The 20844-nt window shown below is 42.6% G+C and overlaps 1 protein-coding gene and 1 pseudogene across 2 annotated transcripts in view; both read left to right on the forward strand.

Annotated features, from left to right (window-relative positions):
* Positions 1 to 20582, forward strand: part of STX11 (syntaxin 11) — a 34426-nt gene extending 13844 nt beyond the window's left edge. For both annotated transcript variants that reach the window (XM_090279941.1, XM_090279942.1), the window contains exon 2: positions 18610 to 20582. In XM_090279941.1, the coding sequence (XP_090136067.1) occupies positions 18610 to 19478 (869 nt within the window). In that variant the 3' untranslated portion in view covers positions 19479 to 20582. The remainder of the gene's footprint in view (positions 1 to 18609) is intronic.
* Positions 2570 to 3691, forward strand: LOC150007885 (nibrin pseudogene; annotated as a pseudogene).
* Positions 20583 to 20844: the final 262 nt, after the last annotated feature.

Here is a 20844-nt window from a genome sequence, read left to right on the forward strand (position 1 = left end):
AGAGCCCTGGGTAAGTAGCTCTGAATGAGACTTTGTGCACTGAGCCTTTAAGGGGGCACCTGGGTTTCTAGCAGACCCCTATGTCTCCCTGGTGGACAGAATCCCGGCTCATTTTCATAGCCAGATGTTTTGTGGGCTCCTCTTCCCAGTTCTGGGGCCCTGGTCTGGGGAACCTGGTGTGGGGCTGAGTCCTCATGATCCTCAGGGGCAACATTTGCAAATGAGATGTCCCTCCAGATTCTCAGCTGCTGCACGTAGGTATAGGACCAGCCCATTTTGTGTTTCTGCCCTTCCGAACAGTCTTGGTTATAAGACTTCAGTTCAGCTAGTCTTCATTTGGTTACTCAGGTTGCTCTATATCTTAGTTGTAACTCCAGTTTGGTCCTGGGAGGAGATGAGTATAACTTCTACCTAGTCCATTGTCATCTCATCATAGTTTCTCTATTAAGTTCCATAACAGCCTCATAAAATAAAAATAACAAGTATTATTGTTATTGTCTGTATTCGAATTCTATAGATAAGTAAGAAGACACATGGAGGGATTGAGTGACCACCTAACATTAACCAAGAAGTATGGTGCAGAGGCCCACTCCACTGTACTTGACTGAAGGAGGAAAGTTCTGTACCTTAGATCGATGATATTCCCTGGAAATAGACTCTGAGGTGTGTTGGTAGGTCCTCCGGGAACAACACTTGGTGTGCAGAGAGGTCAGCAGGTTTACGCAGAGGGAGAAATTGAACCATAGTACTCATACATCAGTGGCATCAAGAGAAGAGAACTTCAGAGCTGGGATAGCCCTTCAGAATTTTTCTGCTACCTCAAAGCAAGGGAGCTGGTCATTGTGCCCCTTACATCAGCTAGAATGTAGCTGCACCCAGGCTGAAGGCATAATCTTGGGCTAACAGCTTACTTCAGTCAAGGGCAGTTCCTAGAGCTGTGAGCCCTTGGCAGCCAATATTTCTGGCAACTGGGGGAACAAAGGTCTAGGTCCTGAAGGGGATCTGAGACTCACATCATCCACAGCATTCGTGTGGAGGAGAGCATTCTCCTCTGCATGGACTTGTTTGTGTCTTTCTGACCTAGACCATCACCCTGCTGAATGGAACCAGAAAGCTGGTATTTTGTTTAAGGTCCTTAAGGATTTAGAATAGCTGACCAGACAGCAAGAAGACAGCAATCTTAACCCTAGGGAGATTAGGAGCAGGGAAGAAGAGAAAGGAGAGCGTAGACCAGGACAAGTGGAGAGGTGGCGCGTAAAAGACAGGACTGACAAAAACCCTTGGCTGTCCAGATAACTGAAGCATAATGCATACTGGTCTTTGCTATAATTCTAGGCTTTAACATTGTAAATGGTAAACAGTTTTGTGACACTAGGCTACACTTTTCTCTCTTCTCTCCCTCCTTCTCTCTCATCTTTTTAAGCTTTTGAAAGGCCCTAAATTAGCCCATTGAATCTCACTGAAGCCTGTAGAATATAAGCATCAGAATTACCTGGGATATTAAAAATACCACCGTCCCCAAACTACAATAAGACAACAGAAAGGGAAGTCCAGGCCCACATTTAGGATCTACTGGAACAGAATCTCTAGAGGGGAGCCCATGAATTGACGTTTTTACACATTTTCCCTAGATGATTTTGATACATGCCAGAGTTCAAGAGCAATTGCTCTAAACCATTATGTCCATGATGGTGACTAAGCCTGCTGGGATTTTCAAATTAGCAAGAAACCATGGGAACCGTGGGACAGCAGAGGAATACGTCAGTCTTAATCCCAGCAGGCTTGGTACAGTCACATTCATTCCTTATCTTGAATAGCACCTTTCCAGTGTGGCCAACAGAGAGCCTGGCCTGAACTCCTTGGTTGGCTTCTGACCAAGATTGCTGGAGAGGGCGGGCGGTATCTCTGGTTGGCCCTTTAATAACTTAGATACCTGGGTGAGAGATGCCAGAGTCCTTGAATGATTGTAGATTGGGGGAGTTAAAGGGATGAGGAATCAGTGAATTATAGAAATCAGTACATTTTCTAGGAGAATTTTTTCTTTTTTTTCCAGAAGGAAAACACTTTCAAACTTACCGATTTTGAGTCAGGTCATTGCAGAAAATACTAGTCACCTAAAAAATAATCTGGTAAACTACCACGACATTTTGATCCATTTTGTTCACTCCTGCAACATCAGATTGCTATGATTCTTATAACTCCAGTGTTTCATGCCTTCGCTCAGGTTGTCTCTACTTGGGTTTTTTCCTTCTTCTCCTTGCTTTTCTAACTCCTGTTGAACTATTTAGAATAAGCTCATACAGTATCTTCTCTAAGAAGCCTTTCCTCCCCTCACCCAGACTGAGTTCACCACCCCTTACTGAGTTCAGAAAGTACTCCCATATATCGCGCTATTATTCCACTGGCTGTCATTATTCTCTCTACCAACCTGAAAGCACTTTGAGGACCAGGACCATCCTTTTCAACTTTATGTTCCAGAGACCCAGTCTCATCAACAATGACTGAAAAAAAATCATTCTGGTGAACATATTTATAGTTATTCAACAAATATTTATTGAGGCTTTCCTATATGCCTGCCCAGTACAGCATAGATTTGAGTGAAAGGCCAAAAGAAATCAAAATCCTCAGAATGGAACAAAAATTCAGGATGCCTTCAGAAGAAACATCCACTAAGCTCTGATAACAATGCTGTAGTATCAAGTACTCTAGTTAGGATGAAAAATCCCAAACTGTCAGCTTTCACCAGTGAAGCTCCCAGGTGTAGACAGAGGTCAAACTCAGGCTTTCCAGCAGCTGCAGACTAACTTCATCCAAGACCCCTTCCAGCCGTCCACCAAGGAAAGGAAAAAGGAGGAAGGAACTCAAGAAATGTCTTCATCTCAATTAGCAAGAGTGGACATGTTCTCTTCTAGAACAAACACAACCTGCTTCACCCTCAATATGGAGACATAAGGAGCAGCATCTACCTCGGAATGAGCCTGTGGGGAAAACAACAAGGTAACTTACTTGCAGATACAGATTTAAAATCCACTGTGAAAATTCTGCCCATAAATCTCTTTCTACAGAAAAACTAAGATCGGAAAAAAGGAAAATTGATGATTTAGCTATAGAAAGTGACACATTGGAAGAAGAGTTATTCAAGAACACAAAACCAGAGTTAGTTAAAAAACAAGAGGAAGATGTCAAAATTAGAAAAATGCCAAGAATGGATATAAAAACATGGCTCTTTTAATGATGAAACAATACCAGAACGTACCAAAATATTTCAGTAAAATGAAATGGGGAAGTAATATGAGATCAAGAAAGAACTACTATGGTCAGCTAAAAAAAGAACCATCTAACAAATGACAGGAATCAGGATGATGGTGAGCCGCCTTCAAGGGAGGCGTCACTGACCGAATGTAGATCACTGGTGGTTAGTAACTCTACCTCCAGAAGTGCACCCAGGGTAAATGATGATTATGAGAGACTAAAGAATTTCAAGAAATTCAGAAAGGTTGCATTTCCTAGATCTGGAAGACTTCCACAGATCATTAGAGGCTCAGATCTAATAGGTCATCATGCTTGAAAGAATACAGAGCTCGAAGAGTGGTTAAGGCAGGAAATGGAGGTGCAAAATCAATGTGCGAAAGAAGAGTCTCTTGCTGATCATCTCTTTAAATGCAATCCTAATGTAAAATGGCAAAGATAACTGAGGATTTTACAGAGAAGCCTCCAGAAAACATTTACTATCAGGCATTACTTCTTCCTCAGGGATATGTGCATATAATCGACAAAAGGAATTGAAGTTACAAATATTCTGTGGCCTGAATTTGTTAAATAAAATGCACGAACTTAAAAGAACATAAGATTAGCTAGTGAATTTCCTTCACACATGATCTAGGCACTATTTAAACTGCTGGGTGAGTGAGTCTGTGTGCCAGTCCTTTAAGAGGGGACTTTCCATCTCTCCCCTCCCCCCCGCCTTTGGGGTCTCCTGGCTGTAAGCCCCATTGGTGTTCAAAGCCAGATGTTTTGAGAGCCCGTCTCTTTGGTGCAGGTCCCAAAGGGTGGAGTGCCTGATGTGGGACACGACTTCCCCGCTCCTCAGGGAGATGCTCTGTGTTCCTAAAATTCCACCTGATTATGGGTCATCATGTGAGGTGGGGGTGGGGTTTGAGCAGGACCACGTTCTGCCTCCCCTACACATATTGATGTGGCCCATTTGTCCTTTGCTGTAGTGGGCTCTTCAGATAGCTTTCAGGTCTTTTTCAGATGGAACTGATTCATATGTAGTTGTAGTTTGGTGTGACCATGGGCGGAAGTGAATTTAGCAGCTTTTTGCACCACCATCTTGGACTGTCTTGGTGAGATATTCACTTTGAAATACAAACTTTCATTATGATAAATGAGTTTGTTTCCTTGGCCCTCTTTATACAGTAAATGCAAGGCATCTAACAACTTATACTTTCCTGAGGTTCTGAGTGACTGTAGCGCATTCATATTCTGTCCCCTGAGCTATAGGAATAATATAGAAACTGATGCTGGAATAGTTTGTTTTTGAAGATCATTTTAGATCATATGATCTGCAGAAGTCATAGCACCTTCTCCTACACCACGTTTGCTCTTAGGAACCATGTCCGTTAACCGAGGAGCAAGACTTCTTCCTTTTTCCTGTGTCTTGACTAGAAAACAAAACAAACCCCACCACCACTGACAGAAAAACCTAATTAATGGATTTGGGTCAAGGCTGGGGTGCGGAATGGGGCTGTTCGTGAGACACTGGTGAGGGAGATGGTAAAACCTAGGCATTGACTTTATAAACACTAAGCCTTGAAGATAGTCATCATCAGGCTGGCTTAGGAACTCCCAGACTCTTTCAATCTCTGAAGTGTGTGGAATTGGGGAAACTGCCTTGAGATTCTTAAATGTAAAAGTAAAATAGGAAGATCCTCTTCCAGTTTAAAGTCCCCTTCCCATTCCAGGTTGCCTTTGGTGTTCGTTTTTACCTGATTTCATCTGCACAAAAATGGTGGTGGTGGGAAAGTACAGTGGGGCCTGCGCTGTGACGCTGCATCTTGAGAGGTCCCCCTAAATGGTGAAACCCCAGAGAAGTCCTGGGGTTTACCAGGGAATCGGGCTGTATTTCACATTGCAGTGTTCCCTCACTTATCACGGGTAATACGTTCTAGACCCCCCCGCGATAGGTGAAAGTCCGCGAAGTAGGAACCTTACATTTATTTTAATATTTATATATATTTTAAGGCTTTATAAACCCTTCCCACACACTTATAAACTGTTCCCAGTCCCTTATTAACCTTTCCCACTCCCTTATTAACCTTTTCCACACTTTTATAAACACTACTTATGTTCTTAAACATATTCTACACTCTTAAACCTACATAACTGTAACAACATACGTATACAGTACTGCAAAATCCCATAATATAGCGGAAAATCCGTGATAAATAATTAAATGTAATATTTAAAAAATTCCGCAATACAGTGAGGCCGCGATAAGTGAACCACAAAATAGAGAGGGACTTCTGTATCAGGATCAGTTCTTCTGAATGCCATTTCTTAGTTATTCACAGACTTTAGGGTAGAAGAGTCTGGAAGAATATATAATAGACTTGGTCATTGGTTGATTGACATAGTTAATAAGTATAGTAGTATTAGATGATGATCATAGTTAATAAGTATAGTAGTATTAGATGATGAGACATTTGTACTTTCCATGAAAAATTGTTCTGTATTATTTGCTTTCTTCTTTTTTTTTTCCCCCTCACAAAGATCATGGGTTACTTTTATACTCAGAAAGTGAGATTTTACAGCAACAGAATTGGAACAAAAGTAATTTAAAACCCCAATGAATATAGTAATGCACAGGTGTTAAGGTTTACTTATGATTGTAGATGAGCTGGGTAATAAACTGTTAGTGGTATGTTAGCAAGTGCACTATTTATATGATAGTTACTGAATCTACATTACTTATTTGAGTAAATTAAAATCCCAGAATAGACAATAATCTGTAGCACATACAGAGTGACTGCTCTGCCAGGCACTGTTCTCAGAGCTTCACATGGATTATCTCATTTAATCCCTGCACCATCCTAAGTAGTAGGTAGTCTACACGGGGAAGATAAGGTATAGAGAAGGTAACTACGAAAACATGTGACAAGTAGAGGTTTGAAAAGCACTCATCCATTAGGAATTGACCTCTCTTGCTCCTGGGAGCCCTGAAAGCAGCGAGAGATCCCAGGCTGGGCCCAGTAGGGGCAGAGCTAGGGTTTGACTATCTCCCCAAACTCAACACCTGGCCACTCTTATAATTCCCTGAATAGGTGTGGAATTCTAAGCAGATCCTACGACTCTGAAAAGAAGTATCCTGATGGCCTTTCACCTTCCGAAAGATTAATAGGGCCACAATCAACTTGTGATGTTCTTAGCAACCTGGTTCACATCCCACTATTTTTTATTCTTTTTAGTAGAAGAGCAAGAAACGACTGTGGGCCAGCCTTGGAAGACAAAGGGAGGGTTGGAATATAGCAGCGGAGTCGTGTTGGCACGTTGCACTTTGCCTGCCCAGTGCTCTTCACTTTGGAGATCTGAATGACAGACCCGAGATACACTTAGAACTACTCACCTCCATTTCAAAACTGGCTCTTCAAGTTTTCAGAACCTTCTATCAGGCTGAAACTCAGCCAGGGTTCAGCTGCCCAGTGTCCCTGAGCTGTCCTCCCCCCAGTGCTCAGGGACTCTGATTCAGCACACTGCATTATCAAACAGTGTCTGCACAGCCTTTCTGCGGATCCTGCCTGTGTGCAAGATAATCTTTTTTTAGCGTTGCCTTTTTTTTTTTTTTTCTTACCATGGTTGTGACCACAATCCTCAAAAGGAAAGCAAGGTTGCCCTGAGACATGGTAAGAAACACATGCTCCTTTTATGTGCATGCTTTATTGTAGCCTTTGTATACAACAGGAACAGAGGATTGTAAACATATACTGCCTTAAAATCAAGGTATGTAAGTAGGCTGAGATCATCAACAGGGTGACATGGATCACCAGGGCAAGTATTTGCTACGTGCTGCTTATGCTTGTGTTTTAAAATCATAGCAATGAATTTTTGTTTTAAATGCACAAGCATTTACTTTCCAACAGCATGATGTATCCATAATCCATGCCCTTCTTCTTGGTTCTCCTTAAAAGAAGAACACACATTATGGGGAATGGAGAAACCTGAAGAAGCTTGTATGAGTTAGCTTTGTCAATATAACAAAGCACCCCCAAATCATGTTGTTATTTCTCATGGTTGTGGGGATTAAATGAGATAATTCCTATAAAGGTTCTATAACAGTACATGGCAGAGAGTAAGCACTGGGTGGTCTGTCACTCTGCTCACCTGGCCACAGTCATACAGCTACAGAAGTGGGTCACCTGGGTGCTGGCCTCTCTTCCCTTGTGGTCCTCATCCTCCAGGAGGATCATTCAAGCTTCCTCACATAGTGGTCTCAGTGTCCCCGCTGGTAAGAGAGGGCAAGCCCAGGGGTGCTGAGGCTGTTCAAGCCTCTGCTTGCGTCACATTTGCTACTCCCCTCTTGGTCCAAGCAAGCCTCATGGCCAAGCCCAGATCCAAAGGACAGGGGAATGGATATGACTTCTTGATCAAAGGTACTGCTAAGAATTTGTGGCCATTTTTAATAATCATGTATAGTCGGCCTCTGGTAAAATGTATTCACATTTCTCCTATAAGAAAAATGTGCTCACCCTCACCCTGGGGTTCTCAGAAGTCTCATCCCATTATGGCATCAGCCTCTAAGTCCACAGGCTTATCCATGATTTGCCTCAATTCTGGATACAGATGGGACACCTCAGATACAGTTCTTCAGGTGTAGAGTCTCTTGATCCTGAGACAATGAACTAGAAGGAAGGTATTTCCTCATGCATACCCAACATAAATGATGAAATAGGGGAAGGATAACCAAAACATGTAATCCTTTTAAAACAAAGGCACATGGACAGGTTGCAAATAGCAATCAGTGGTCCACAGCAGTTCTGCCCAGGTCCCTGTGACTAGCTCCCCTCACTCCTGACCCAGGATGTTCCTTGGTTAGGACCCAGTTCTTCTCCTCGGGGGTGGCTCACTGGTGTCAAGTTCTCCACTGCTCTTGGCTCTACCCTCTGAAGCATTCTTCCTTTCTCAGAAGGAATGGCTTATTGTTGCTTCTAAATAGCTACCTTGGCCTCGTTCCTGCTCATAGAAAGTCAGGCACCCAGAAGCCTCCTTTCTTTTGAATGGTCTCTGTCTCTTTCAGGTCAAGCTTTTGTGCTTGCCAGTAAAACTCTTTAAAAACTTGGTAGCTTTCCTAACCCTAAAACCCACGACCACACTCTCTACTCTGGGCTGAGTGTCAAGCTGCTATAAGATAATCCCCTTAGGAGTCCCCAAACCCCTTTGCCTAGCCGAGATGGTCCACTAGACTACTAGGTCGTTTCTTACTATCAGAGTCTTGTGTTCCATCTGAAGAGGCTGGAGAGGTACAGGATTTTATTTTCCAGTGTTGTGAGCTCTGATTCTGCCCTCCAAACAATGCTTATTGACTAGGTACTTTATTTTTAGCTCCTCTCTCTTGCAGAACCTTATATGTAGCTAGAAGCCCTCCACGAACACTTTCAGTTTCCTGTTTTGAGATCTTTGCAGCTAGATCCAAAATTTATTGTGTACATTTTAATATCATGCTGCCATGGGCAGCAGTTTTGCCAATTATTTTGCAACTATGTAATAAGGGTTGCCTTTTCTCCTGACTGTGGTATAATTTTCTAATCACCTTCGCAGTCTCGACTAACGGTTGGCATACCATTTTCCCAGTTTTTGCTAATAGTTACCTCCCTGCTTTTCACCTGCAGTCTGGTTCCAAAGTCAATGTTGAATGTTTTAGGTTTCTGTTATGGTAGTGTGCTGCTCCTGGGTACCAATTTGTGTTTCAGCTGTTTTTTGCAGTCTACGAAACTGCTACAAATCTTAGTGACTTAAACAGCAATGATGTATGATTTCTCACCATTCTATTTGGCTGAGAAGTCTCCTATTGATGCCTCATGGACTCATTCAGGTACCTAGAGTCATCGATGGGTTTGCTGAGAGCCTCATCATCCTGCAGAGAAGCCCCAGCTTCCTCATGTGGTTGTACCGGGGTTCCCAGTAGCAAGCCCTTGTATACAAGTGCTTTTCAGGCCTCTTGCTGCATCATATTTACTACCATTTGCCAAAGCAAGTCCCAGTCTTTTTTTCTTTTAAGTATATTTTATTGATTATGTTGTCATAATAGTTCCAGCAAGTCCCAGTCTTACAGCACACTCAAATTTGAGATTTTGAGAAAGTCTATACCTCTTGATTTGGAGAGGCTGCAAAGAATGTGTGGTAATTTATTTTTTAATCTTCCACAAAAACTTGGGGGTGGGGAACAATGGGGCACTTAGGAGGTCAGATCAAGGAAGTGGATGTGGCCCTGGCTGGTGTGGCTTAGTTGATTGGGCATCATCCTGCAGACCAAAAGGTTGTGGGTTTGATTCCTGGTCAGGGCACATGACTATTTCAGTTGCAAGAGGCAGCTGGTTGATGTTTCTCTCTCACATCAATGCTTCTCTCCCTCTCTTTCTCCCTCTCTTTCTCACTCTCTAAAATCAATTAAAAAATAAAAAGAAAGTGGGATATGAGTTGATGATCATCACATCAGGGAAATAATCTAGTAATTTGATGCATTCATACTTAAGAGACTATCTGGTACTAAAATAGTAAAGTTAATAGCAGTCATTTAATGAGGTTCCAATATATGCCAGGTTCATGAAAATGCTATACATATATTAGAATGTTATTGCTATCAGTGGAAATGAAGATCAGAGGAGCAGAGGAGAATACATGTTCTCTGTAGTAAGCCCACTTCAGAGAGAAGGGAAGAAGAAGCTGGGCCACCAAGGACAATTTCTCCGTCCAGATTCACTAGTCAGGTAAGGAATCCATGCTCCTTGGCAGGAGGAGGTGGAGAGTCACCTACAGGGAAGGAAATTTGAGAGTGGGAAAGAATGCTTCTCATCAACACTAACCCCACTTACCTCCAACTCTTCGCACAGCTTCAGTGCAAGATTGAGCAAACAGAACATCCCTAGGATCTGGGCAGATGTGAGCTCAGGTCCCAGTCTGCTCTCTCACTAACAGGATGGATTGGATGAGGAACTTTACTTCTCTGGAATCCATTCATCAGCCAACTGAAAATTGTGTTACCCTTCTCTCAGACTTATTGTGAACATTGTTGATGGACTGTATGTCAAATGTCCAGTAAAAAGAGGGAACTACTGGACACTCAGTTTGTCACTGACATTACATTTTCCTTCCTTGTTTTACTTAGTAGGTTTGATTCTAGAAGGTTGCTGACCCACGTACAGCATACCATTATTAAATACTTGGTTTTTATCCAATTTCTTAGTCTGCTACCACCTGTAAGAGCAATGAAAGGAAGGTCAGTATCAGTATATGGAGATCACTGAGTTAGGGTTTGACATTTTAATGCCAAGGAAAGAAACATTTTAAAATAAATGAAAGTGTATCACTGCACAGTTCAAAAATGTGAACACCTTTCGCCTTTGAAGAGAGGAACTTCAGTTAGGTAAAAGTCCCTTACATGGAAAAATATCATGCATAGATGATGCTAGGTAACAGATTTTTCTGCAGCCAATAATAATAATAATAATATAATATTTCTTTGGAGAATTGATGAGGAGTAACCAGCCAATGAATCAGTGACTCAAATGACTTTGTCTAAGAGAGAGGGAAGCAGAAAAAGGAATGTAAAAATCCTGTGGGATTGTCCTTAGCTGATATTTGAATTGGAAAAAAAAAAAGTCATTAATGATTCTGGAAACTATATTGATTTCTCTCTTTTAAAAGTACTCCATGAATAGTTATGAAATATAAAGTTTGATCGAAGATGTCGGCAGCCATCCGTCTCGAGAGACGATGGTGTAGCTTCTTAAGAGTCTATCTGCACCGCCGAGAATGGTTGTGCAGTCCGACTCGGGAGTGACACGGTATCTGTCTCCTCCCATGTTGAATCGACATCTTGCGATGACGCTGGAGTGTCCTCTCCAGTGAAGCTGAAGCTACAGAGCCTGGGCAGGGTGATATGGAGGGTCTGCTGTTGCCCATGCAGCAGACCCCCCCTCTCTTCGCAGCTGAAGGGTCCAAGGGAAAGACGGAGTCAATACAGCTTGGCTTCAGGTGCGCCGCAGGAGTTGCCGGTGTTGACTACAACGTCGAACCGCCTTAGGGACTCCGGCTCCGGATTTTCTGTCGGGGTTTACTCCCTTAGCCTTTCCCCTGAAGAGGTATGCCGCAAGGCAGCGGAGGTTTTTTGGAATCAGAGTTTTCCTTCTCTGATGTGCCCTGACTGGAAGATCGAACCAGCGACACTTAGCTCGCAGGCCGACGCTCAATCCACTGAGCCAAACCAGCCAGGGTAGATCGAAGATGTACACATTTTCAAATTGGACTAAAAATTAAGCCAATATTTTCTCCTTTTACATACATTTCTTTTATATTTTCCAGCCAAAAGCTTGCTTCACATTCTAGGGCCAAAGCCAGATCAGGTATAAGAGAAAGCAACAACTGTTTTCATTTGTAAATGCTAATACATATAAGTGTGGAGAAGCTCATGTAGGTGATTTGACCCCTGACCCTGGAGCGTCCTTCTACCTTAACAAGCTCATCTGCTGGCATTTTCTCACTTGTCACTTCTGCCCTCCTGACTGTTAAACTTCTGTCTTCAAGTATCAGTGCTTGCTTATTTCAGTCTTGGGTCAGTCATAACCACAGTGAATCTTTGTTATAAGAGAATTATCTTTGAGCCTTAATAGTTCTGTGGACTTTAGGGTAAGTTACAGCCTAATTGAATGCTCTAACACCTGAAACATCACAGTGTTTGGAGAAACTCTGATATGACATTATTGTGGGAAAGAAGATAATGGTCCTAAATGATGAAGAGAATTCCATGTGTTCATCATCTAGGTTACTAGTTGCTAGTAATTTGTTCCATATATAAAACCTTGATTGGGGCATCCTGTGGTCTGTTTGTGCCCTGCCCCCCCCCCAAATTCCATATGTTGAAGTCCTAACCTCTGAGATGATGGTATTAGGAGGTGGCATCTTTGGGAAGTGATTAGGTCATGAGGGTGGAGCCCTCACAAGTGGGATTAGTGTCCTCATAAAAGAGGCCCCAAGAGCTTGCTTGCCTCTTCTGCCATGTGCAGTTACAGCAAGAAAATGGACATTTATGAACCAGGAAGGGAGCCCTCACTAGACAGAGAACCCAGCCAGGTTGGCACCTTGATCTCAGACTTCCAGCCTCCATAACTGTGAGAAATTTCTGTTGTTTATGAGCTACCAATTCTGTGGTATGTTGTTACAGCAGCTCAGATTGACTTCAACGGGAGTAAGTCCCCTGTAAGATTAAAGACTTCAGAAACCTGTTTAAGGGAGGGTCAGGAAAAATAAGCTGACATAGCTTTGTGGTTTACAGATGGGCTCTCAAATTAGTCTTCAGACAAGTTGCTTAAACTCATTAGGCCTCAAGTTCCTCACCTCTAAAACGGATATGAAGCTAATTCCCTATATAGGGGCTGCATAGTACTTAGCTATAGAGCAGAATGTATGGATCAAATATGGAGATGGCTGCTTTGATTTACAGTGCTTTTCCACAGAATGCACCCCAAAGCATGTTGCTGTAAGTACAATCCTGACTGCCCACTAGCTGGTTATTGACTATGTGTAATTAACTTCCTTCTTCTCTTGAGACATTGGCAGAAAATTCTGATTGAGGGAACTGAAAAGTGAAAGTGTCAGGGAGCAACAAATGAGTAAAAGTGATTAAAAAGTGGAGAATGCTCTTTTAGATAAGGCTCTCCCCAAAAATGCTTTGGAGAAACTCCTTCATGCTTTTTTGCTTTAGAGGAGAGAAGAAACAAGAGATATTTTTTAAAAGTATTTCTTCTAGCCTTGCACTTTTATAATTATAATCCATCTCAACACTCTTCAAATACTCAAATTGTGTTTTGAGGAAATCCTCTAAAATTAAACTATTAAATGTGTTCTTGCCAATGCACTTCAGATCCAACACAAGTTTTTGTTTTTGTTTTAAATTAACTTTAGAGCAACAAGAAGATAAAACCTTTTTTTAGTCTATAATTTTTAGAAATTCAAAGAATGACTTTTTCCCTCTTAGATGAGGTTTGTTTCTTTTTAAAATCAAGAAATTGAGCAGAACACTGGGTTTTACTCTGTTGAATGAAATTATTATTTATGGGTCTGAATCCATCTGTTTGGGAAAACATACTTGTTGTCCTTTAAGGACTGTATTACTGTGGCGTGTCCTAAAAAGTAACCACTAAGTTATTGTGACACAGGACCTCTGGGATTTCCTGGCTCCTACAAGATCTTTGTGGTGATGGTTGGACTGGAGGGACTGGAGGAGGTGGTGGAGAAAAGCACATTCAGGGTAACCACGTGGGCCTGTGCATGTTTTGCCCAGCACAAGGGTCCCTGGCCACATCTATGCCTGGTTCACAGGCTTTGCACCCTGGTACAGGGGTGCCGCCACCCAGGGAAAGGGGTGCTCTTCTAGTTTTCACAAAGATGTCATATGGTCCCTCCCCAAAGGTTCGTTAAGGCGCCCTGTGGACTAGTGGTGAACCTGGGCATAAAGACATTCTGATTTGTAGTCCTCATTTTCTTTTAACAAGACTTTAAACATTGGTATAAAATCAGGACATAGAAGGGATAAATGATAAAATCTGAAAATCAGAACATGGTAACTTCATTATGGAGGTGGCCTTGGTTCAAAAGTCCTCGTTTAGAGTCTGTATTTTGGGGCAATATCTTTTTAGTTTCACGAGTAGATGAATGGTGTGTCTGTATGTTTCTAAATGTGTACTTTAGTTCTTGAATGAAACAAAAGTCTAAAGCTTTCTGAATTCACATTACAGAAGAATAGTCTCTGGTACATTTCGTTGTCATTACTACAAAAAGAAGGCCCTCCTGTGCTTTTGGATTTGCTCCCCTCCTGTAATCTATAAGTTTATCTTCATAATAAATCTCACATGATTTGCACATTGCCTCACTCTGCATTATGCTTCCCATTCTGAAGTTTCTCACAACTTGTGAAAAATACTTTTAACGTATTGATGTGAATCGAGGGAAAGGTTTTGTTTCCTGGTAGTAGGAAAAATTTGCTTAATGCATATATTGTTTAATGTGTAATAATGTATAGATTATATAAAGACCACCTTTTAACTTAATTCTCTCTTCCAAGACCTCATCTCCAAATCAATTACATTCTGAGTTTCTGGGGTTAGGGCTTCAACATATGAATTTGGGGGGTACAATTCAGCTCATAACTATGTATTGACATTTTTTCCTTGTTCTCCTTAGGGTAAGGAGGCATAAAACCTCTATTTTAAGATAAGCGATATGACTATGTGTTGTGCTTACAACTGGTTCCCTTAGAAGCATGTAGGGAACCGTTACTTTTATGGTTGTTCTTCGTAGCACCCGGGGTGTGGCTCATTTATGCAGTAATCACGCCCCATTTATTGATCTTCTGAATTAGGTACAAACCTGCTTTCTGAACCTTTCTTTCCTTATCTTTGTGAATCTTTCCCTAACAATTGTTTGTTCAAGTTGGCCCTAACCTGGGGACGACTTCAGTTGTCTGGAACTGCATGGTGTTTGTGAATAAAAAGCTGCCATCATAAGTATCCACGGAATGGGTCACAAGTTTCTGTTTCCATTTGACTCACCTGCAGATCGTCCTAGACCTACTGAATCAAACTCTAAAGGGCCCAGGCCCCTGTAACATTTGCTGCTGCTCTCTCGATGGTTCTGTTGCTTCCTAAAGTCTGAGAGCCGCCAAGCTACCATCATTTGAGTATTTCTTTATTTTCTCTTACCTAACATCCAATTGCCCAATAAAAGAAGGATTGTGCAATTTCCCCTTCCTTCCCTGAGGGAACTAGTTCTCAGGAAGGTGATATGCCTGCCTGAAAAGAGAATTAGAAAGCAGAAGCAGATTTCTGGTAGTTGGTTCTAAATTTCCTTTTGAATTATTCATCTCTGTGTGAATGAAAGCAGGATTTATTTGAGCAATTGTATGAATATAACTTGCTAAAGTTTATTATATTATTCTTTACCACAGAGAGGAGGGTCGATGTAATTGTTTGATTATTCTTTCCAATTTATCGTAGTTCCCTTTTTAGAACCTCACAGTTCAGAAACTCTTGGGAGACAGTCTTAGAAATAGCAACCTTTTTGGTTGACTTTTATTGTAGTTTTTTTTTTTTTTAAGATTTTATTTTTAGAGAGAGGAGAAGGGAGGGAGAAAGAGAGGGAGAGAAACATCAATGTGTGATTGCCTCTCACATGCCCTCAAATGGGGAGCTGGCCTGCAACCCAGGCATGTGCCCTGACTGGGAATTGAAATGGCGACCCTTTGGTTTGCAGGCCAGCACTCAATCCACTGAGCCACACCAGCCAGGGCTGTAGTAGTTTTTCTAATGCTTGCTCTTTGGCAACCAGGAGACTTTCTAGGTCAATGGGACCAACTCACCAGGGGCTGGACTGCACCAAGAAAGGTGGGCAGGAGGACAAGGTCTTATCTACACCTCCATAGAGAATTTTTCATTCCACACACTGTTTGTTTCTCTCACCTAACCAGATTATGGTATGAGCCTTCAATTAAGCATAGACCTTCGCCTAATTTAGGACCAATGACTTTAGGGTTATTAGATCTTGAGAAGAGTGACCATCTCTGAACACCACCCAAGGCCATTTTCTGTATGATTGAAGTATGCTTTGCTCTTCATACTATGAATGAGATGATTCATGGCTTTTGGAGAACAGTACAGAGTATGGTAACTGTCTAGGACTAGTAGGAGGTCAACAAGCAGATCTCTGATGTCCTAGGGTGTGGCACTGTCCCTTAACCACCCATTTCCTTCCATTGTAGTGCCTTCTGAGTCTTGGCCAAGATGCAAGGAAGACATGTATCTCCTATTTTTGCCTTGTTCATCAAAACTTATCTATTTCCTCTCCCATCTTACTCTTGGATAGTAGAATAAATTGGATGTTATAACAGGTGGATACAGCTTAACTCAATAGCAACTAACTAATGTACTTTCCCAGGTCATATAAGATGGTAACCTGCTTGTAATGCATGAGCCCCACATGAGGTTCCCCAGCCAGGGTACCCGTGCCAGGAAGAGGAGCCCCCATAACACCTTGCCTTGAAAACCAGTGAGGATTACATCCGAGAGAAACGAAGGGCCGTGGAAGACCAGGATGCTATTCCTAGAGGACTCACTCACAAACTTGCTCACTCTGAGCTCCAGGGCAGAGGCTGCAGAAGCAGTGCCTGGGTCATACAGGGAGGAATTGACTAACTTTTGGGTGAGGGCTGGAGGGGAGGGATCAGTGGTAACTCTCTGGGGATGGAAGTGCTGGCAGATGCAACTGTTGTGCCTCCGCCTGGCTGGCCCAGTGCAGGCAGGCACCAAATCTGTCACTCTCTGTTAACCTAGCTAACACTGTTGGCCCCGGCACAGCATTCCTCAGAGATCTTCCCTTCCCCGACTTGTTTGCCCGGGCTGGAGTTAATCCCAAGCCTGCTCCTGACCCTGCAAATGGGCAGAGGCCAGCCTTGGCCCACAGCGCAGTCTTTCCCAGGCACTCTTGAGCTGGCATGAGTGGCAACCAGCCTTGGCTCACATTGGGCCTGCTTGGTAGCACAAGTGGTGGTGGCCAGTCTCAGCTCAAATTAAGGCCTTTCCCAAGTGGCCACAAGCCTGGCCCATGCGGTGGCTGGCTTCAGCTTGCCTCATACCTCCACCGGGTGGCTTCGGGCCCAGCACAAGGGGTGCCAGCCTCAGCCCGCACTGGGGTCCCCTTCTAAGTGGCTCCAGATCTGCCATTTCCTTGTTTAGTAGTGTAGCTCTTCATGACTCACTTTTGTACATTTGCTGAACATAACTGACTACAGTAGTTAAGTGGGGTACTCTGAGCCTAAATGTTCACTTACTGGTGGCCTTGGGTGAGTTCTTTAATCTTCCTGTGCTCAACTTGCCAACTCTGATAATGACAAAGCCCACTTCATGGAGTCTGTATGAAGATTAAAGAGGCTATCACATGAAACGTGCCTAGAAATTGCTTACTGGCACTATGTAAGCACCTGATACATATTAGCTACTCTTATGGAAAAAAATATGAACATAGAGAACATTATTTTGCCTTGCTAAGCAGGGAAATGATCACAACCACCCTTATAAAAACATGGAAATTCTACTTGAGCTGCCAAGTTGTTTCAAAAAGCCCTTAAAATTGGGCAGGTATTGCTGCTGTGTGATGGATAAACAGGAGTGTGTTTTAGTATTGCTACTAAGCTTGTGTATGATTGAAATTTTCCATGTAAATTTTTTTTTTTAAGCAGCTTTGTTAATGATGCTGACCACTAAAGACCTTGGGAAAAACTATATGTCTCTCGCCTTTTATTGCTGATCCTTTAACTGGCTTGTGTTATGTGATTCTTGCCTAAATGTATACCTTATTTCTGCTCACCTCTCCTACTTATTAAAATCACATTAAACACTTAACCACTTCCTCGTCTTTTTTACTTTTACTATCTTCCATTAGACTAGTTCTTGTTCTTTTCCCCCTCAAACGTTTGTAAGAACTGAGTATTGAACAAGCACTCAAATGGAAGCATATATCAATGATATTGGGCAGAAGAACAAGGACATTTTAATTTCCAAATTTTATACTTCTTTATTAGGTTTTTGTCTGTGTATTTTGTTGTTTTATTTCAAGCACGTTTTATTTTTATAGCATTTTTTTGCCCTCACACAAGGATATATTTATTGATTTTTAGAGAGAGAGGAAAGGAGAGAGAGAAACACCAATCGGTTGCCTCCCGTACACGCCCTGACCAGGGAGCAAGCCTGCAACCTTTTGGTGTCTAGGACAACTCTCCAACCAGCTGAGCAACCTGGCCAGGTTATAACTTTTTAAAAGAAAAAAACTTAAACCATGCTTTATATGGTCACTGTTTGAAGAACTGTTATGATGTATAGGACTAATGCTCACCGGTGCTGAAATGGACACGCAATAGACATTTACTTGACCCAAGCCTTGTAAATGAACTCTATTAAAAATCATGATCTTTTCAAGTATTTTCCTCCTCTTTTCCCTTTTTCTGTTTCTGTTTTGATTTGCGATTATTGGCAAACTTAAAAGCAAGAAAAAGATTGGTTTCCAATGCAATCTAAAATTTTTAATTGCTGATTGAACACTGTAATATTGAACTGCAGAGACCTACAGGCTATAAAATGCAACTATGTTCATGACTACGTCACATTTGTCCTTCACTTGTAAGCAAAATGCCATAGAACATTAAGGTTCATTCAGTGCGTTCACTACGCCCCGGAATAAAGAATTGGGAGTGCTGAGCAGAATGTTTCTTTATTTTAAGCTTCAATTCCCTCAGTGCGAATGTTTGACTCTCACTAGAAGATTTAACCTCGGTATCTGTACTTGCAGGCAAAATGAAGGACCGGCTCCCAGAACTTCTGGAATTAACCAAGCAGTATGACCAGCAGTTCCCAGATGAAGATGAGGAATTTGACTCGCCACATGAGGACATCGTGTTTGAGACGGACCACATCCTGCAGTCCTTGTACCGAGACATCCAGGACCTTCAGAATGAGAACCATCAGCTCATGACAGACGTGAAGCGGCTGGGAAAGCAAAATGCCCGCTTCCTCACGTCCATGCGGCGTCTCAGCAGCATCAAGCGCGACACCAACTCCATTGCCAAGGACATCAAGGCCCGCGGCGAAAACATCCACCGCAAGCTGCGCGCCATGCAGGCGCTGAGCGACGAGGCCGAGGCCCGGCACGGACCGAACTCGGCCGTGGCGCGCATCTCGCGCGCCCAGTACAGCGCGCTCACCCGCGCCTTCCAGCAGGCCATGTACGAGTACAACCAGGCCGAGATGAAGCAGCGCGACAACTGCAAGATCCGCATCCAGCGCCAGCTGGAGATCATGGGCAAGGACGTCTCGGGAGACCAGATCGAGGACATGTTCGAGCAGGGCAAGTGGGACGTGTTCTCCGAGAACCTGCTGGCGGACGTGAAGGGCGCGCGGGCGGCCCTCAGCGAGATCGAGAGCCGCCACCGCGAGCTGCTCAAGCTGGAGAGCCGCATCCGCGACGTGCATGAGCTCTTCCTGCAGATGGCCGTGCTGGTGGAGGAGCAGGCCGACACCCTCAACGTCATCGAGCTCAACGTGGAGAAGACCCTCGACTACACGGGCCAGGCCAAGGCGCACGTGGGCAAGGCTGTGCAGTACAAGAAGAAGAACCCCTGCCGGACCATCTGCTGCTTCTGCTGCCCCTGCCTCAACTAGCAGGCTGGCCTGGGACGCGACGCCCCCTCCTTACGGGAACGGGCTGGGAAGCACATGGGGAAAGATTTGGGGGCTCCCTTTCCAGGGGTGAGTTGTCCCAACCGCTGTGGGACCTCAGTCTTTAGAGAAAGAAGAAACTCGAGGTCTAAGAATTCCAACCCAGCCCGAGCTTGGGACGATAGTGGATGCTGTCCAGTGTTTCTTCAGCAAGTACAGAGATACCTCCTGAAGTTGTGTTGAGGTCATTGTATGTCAAGTTACACCCTTGCCCTCTTAACGGAAGCCAAATAAGGAACTGACGTTGTAGCATATTGTAGGGTCAATGTCCCAGGCATGTCTGCTAATGAAACTCTAGAAGGAAGTCAATCTGCATTGGCTAACAGTACGAACTCATCAAAACAAATTTATTTACCCCATCCTGAAATTACCTTGGTTCTGTTCAATTTCACATCTTTCATTTCCAATTCTTTATCTCATTTATGCTATGTGATTCCTGCCTACACGCATATCTTCCTTCTCCTCACCTCCGTACTTATTAAATCACACTTAACACTCACTATTTTCTTATCTCTTCACTTTTATTGTCTTCCATCAGAATATAGTTCGGTTGTCTTTTTTTTTTTCCTCCAAATATTTTTAAGTGCTGGGTATTGAACAAGCGCTCAGATTGATGAGTGTATCAGTCACATTTTATATTTTTTCATTAAAAAATAATTTAAAATTTATATTTTTTACTTGATTGTTACAAATGCACATGCACATGTAAAGGTGAAGTACTAATAGTCATTCACGTGTACATAGTGACTAATTGGTTTTCACTTCTTTTGTAAATATAGACTATAAATATCAAGAGAAACCCTTGTTACTGGTTGCGGGCATTGGTTTTCTTGTCTGGAGTTTACCTCACTCTCATCTGCATGTCCAGTCCAGTGGGGTCAAAACTTGATTTTGAACAACTCCGTGTCACCAGCTGAAAATGCACACAGAGCTAGAGATAATAAAAGACATTCTTGAGAATATTTCATTCGTTTTACTGTAGACCATTCCTGTCATGCACTTAAAATAATTCTTAAGTTATGTTAATAAACATTACATCGTAAAATATTCTTTTTATGTATTTGTATCTTAGTTTACTTCTTCAATTATTGTGTTAAAAATTCTTCTAGCTGCTTAAAGCTGAAACATCTGGTTGGAACTCTGAACAGAGACGAAAAATATGAAAAAGAATTCACATGGGGCTGTCTTTTTTCTCTCCAGAATTACTTATAATACTTTAGCAAAATCATCATGTTTTAGAGATTTGCTTTCATTTGCACACTTTGGGGTGCCCTTACACACATTTACCATGTTTCCTGTGTTTCTCCTA

Source organism: Furipterus horrens, unplaced genomic scaffold (genome assembly GCF_987537825.1).
Source record: "Furipterus horrens unplaced genomic scaffold, mFurHor1.1.pri manual_scaffold_6, whole genome shotgun sequence".
Classification (NCBI taxonomy): domain Eukaryota; kingdom Metazoa; phylum Chordata; class Mammalia; order Chiroptera; family Furipteridae; genus Furipterus; species Furipterus horrens.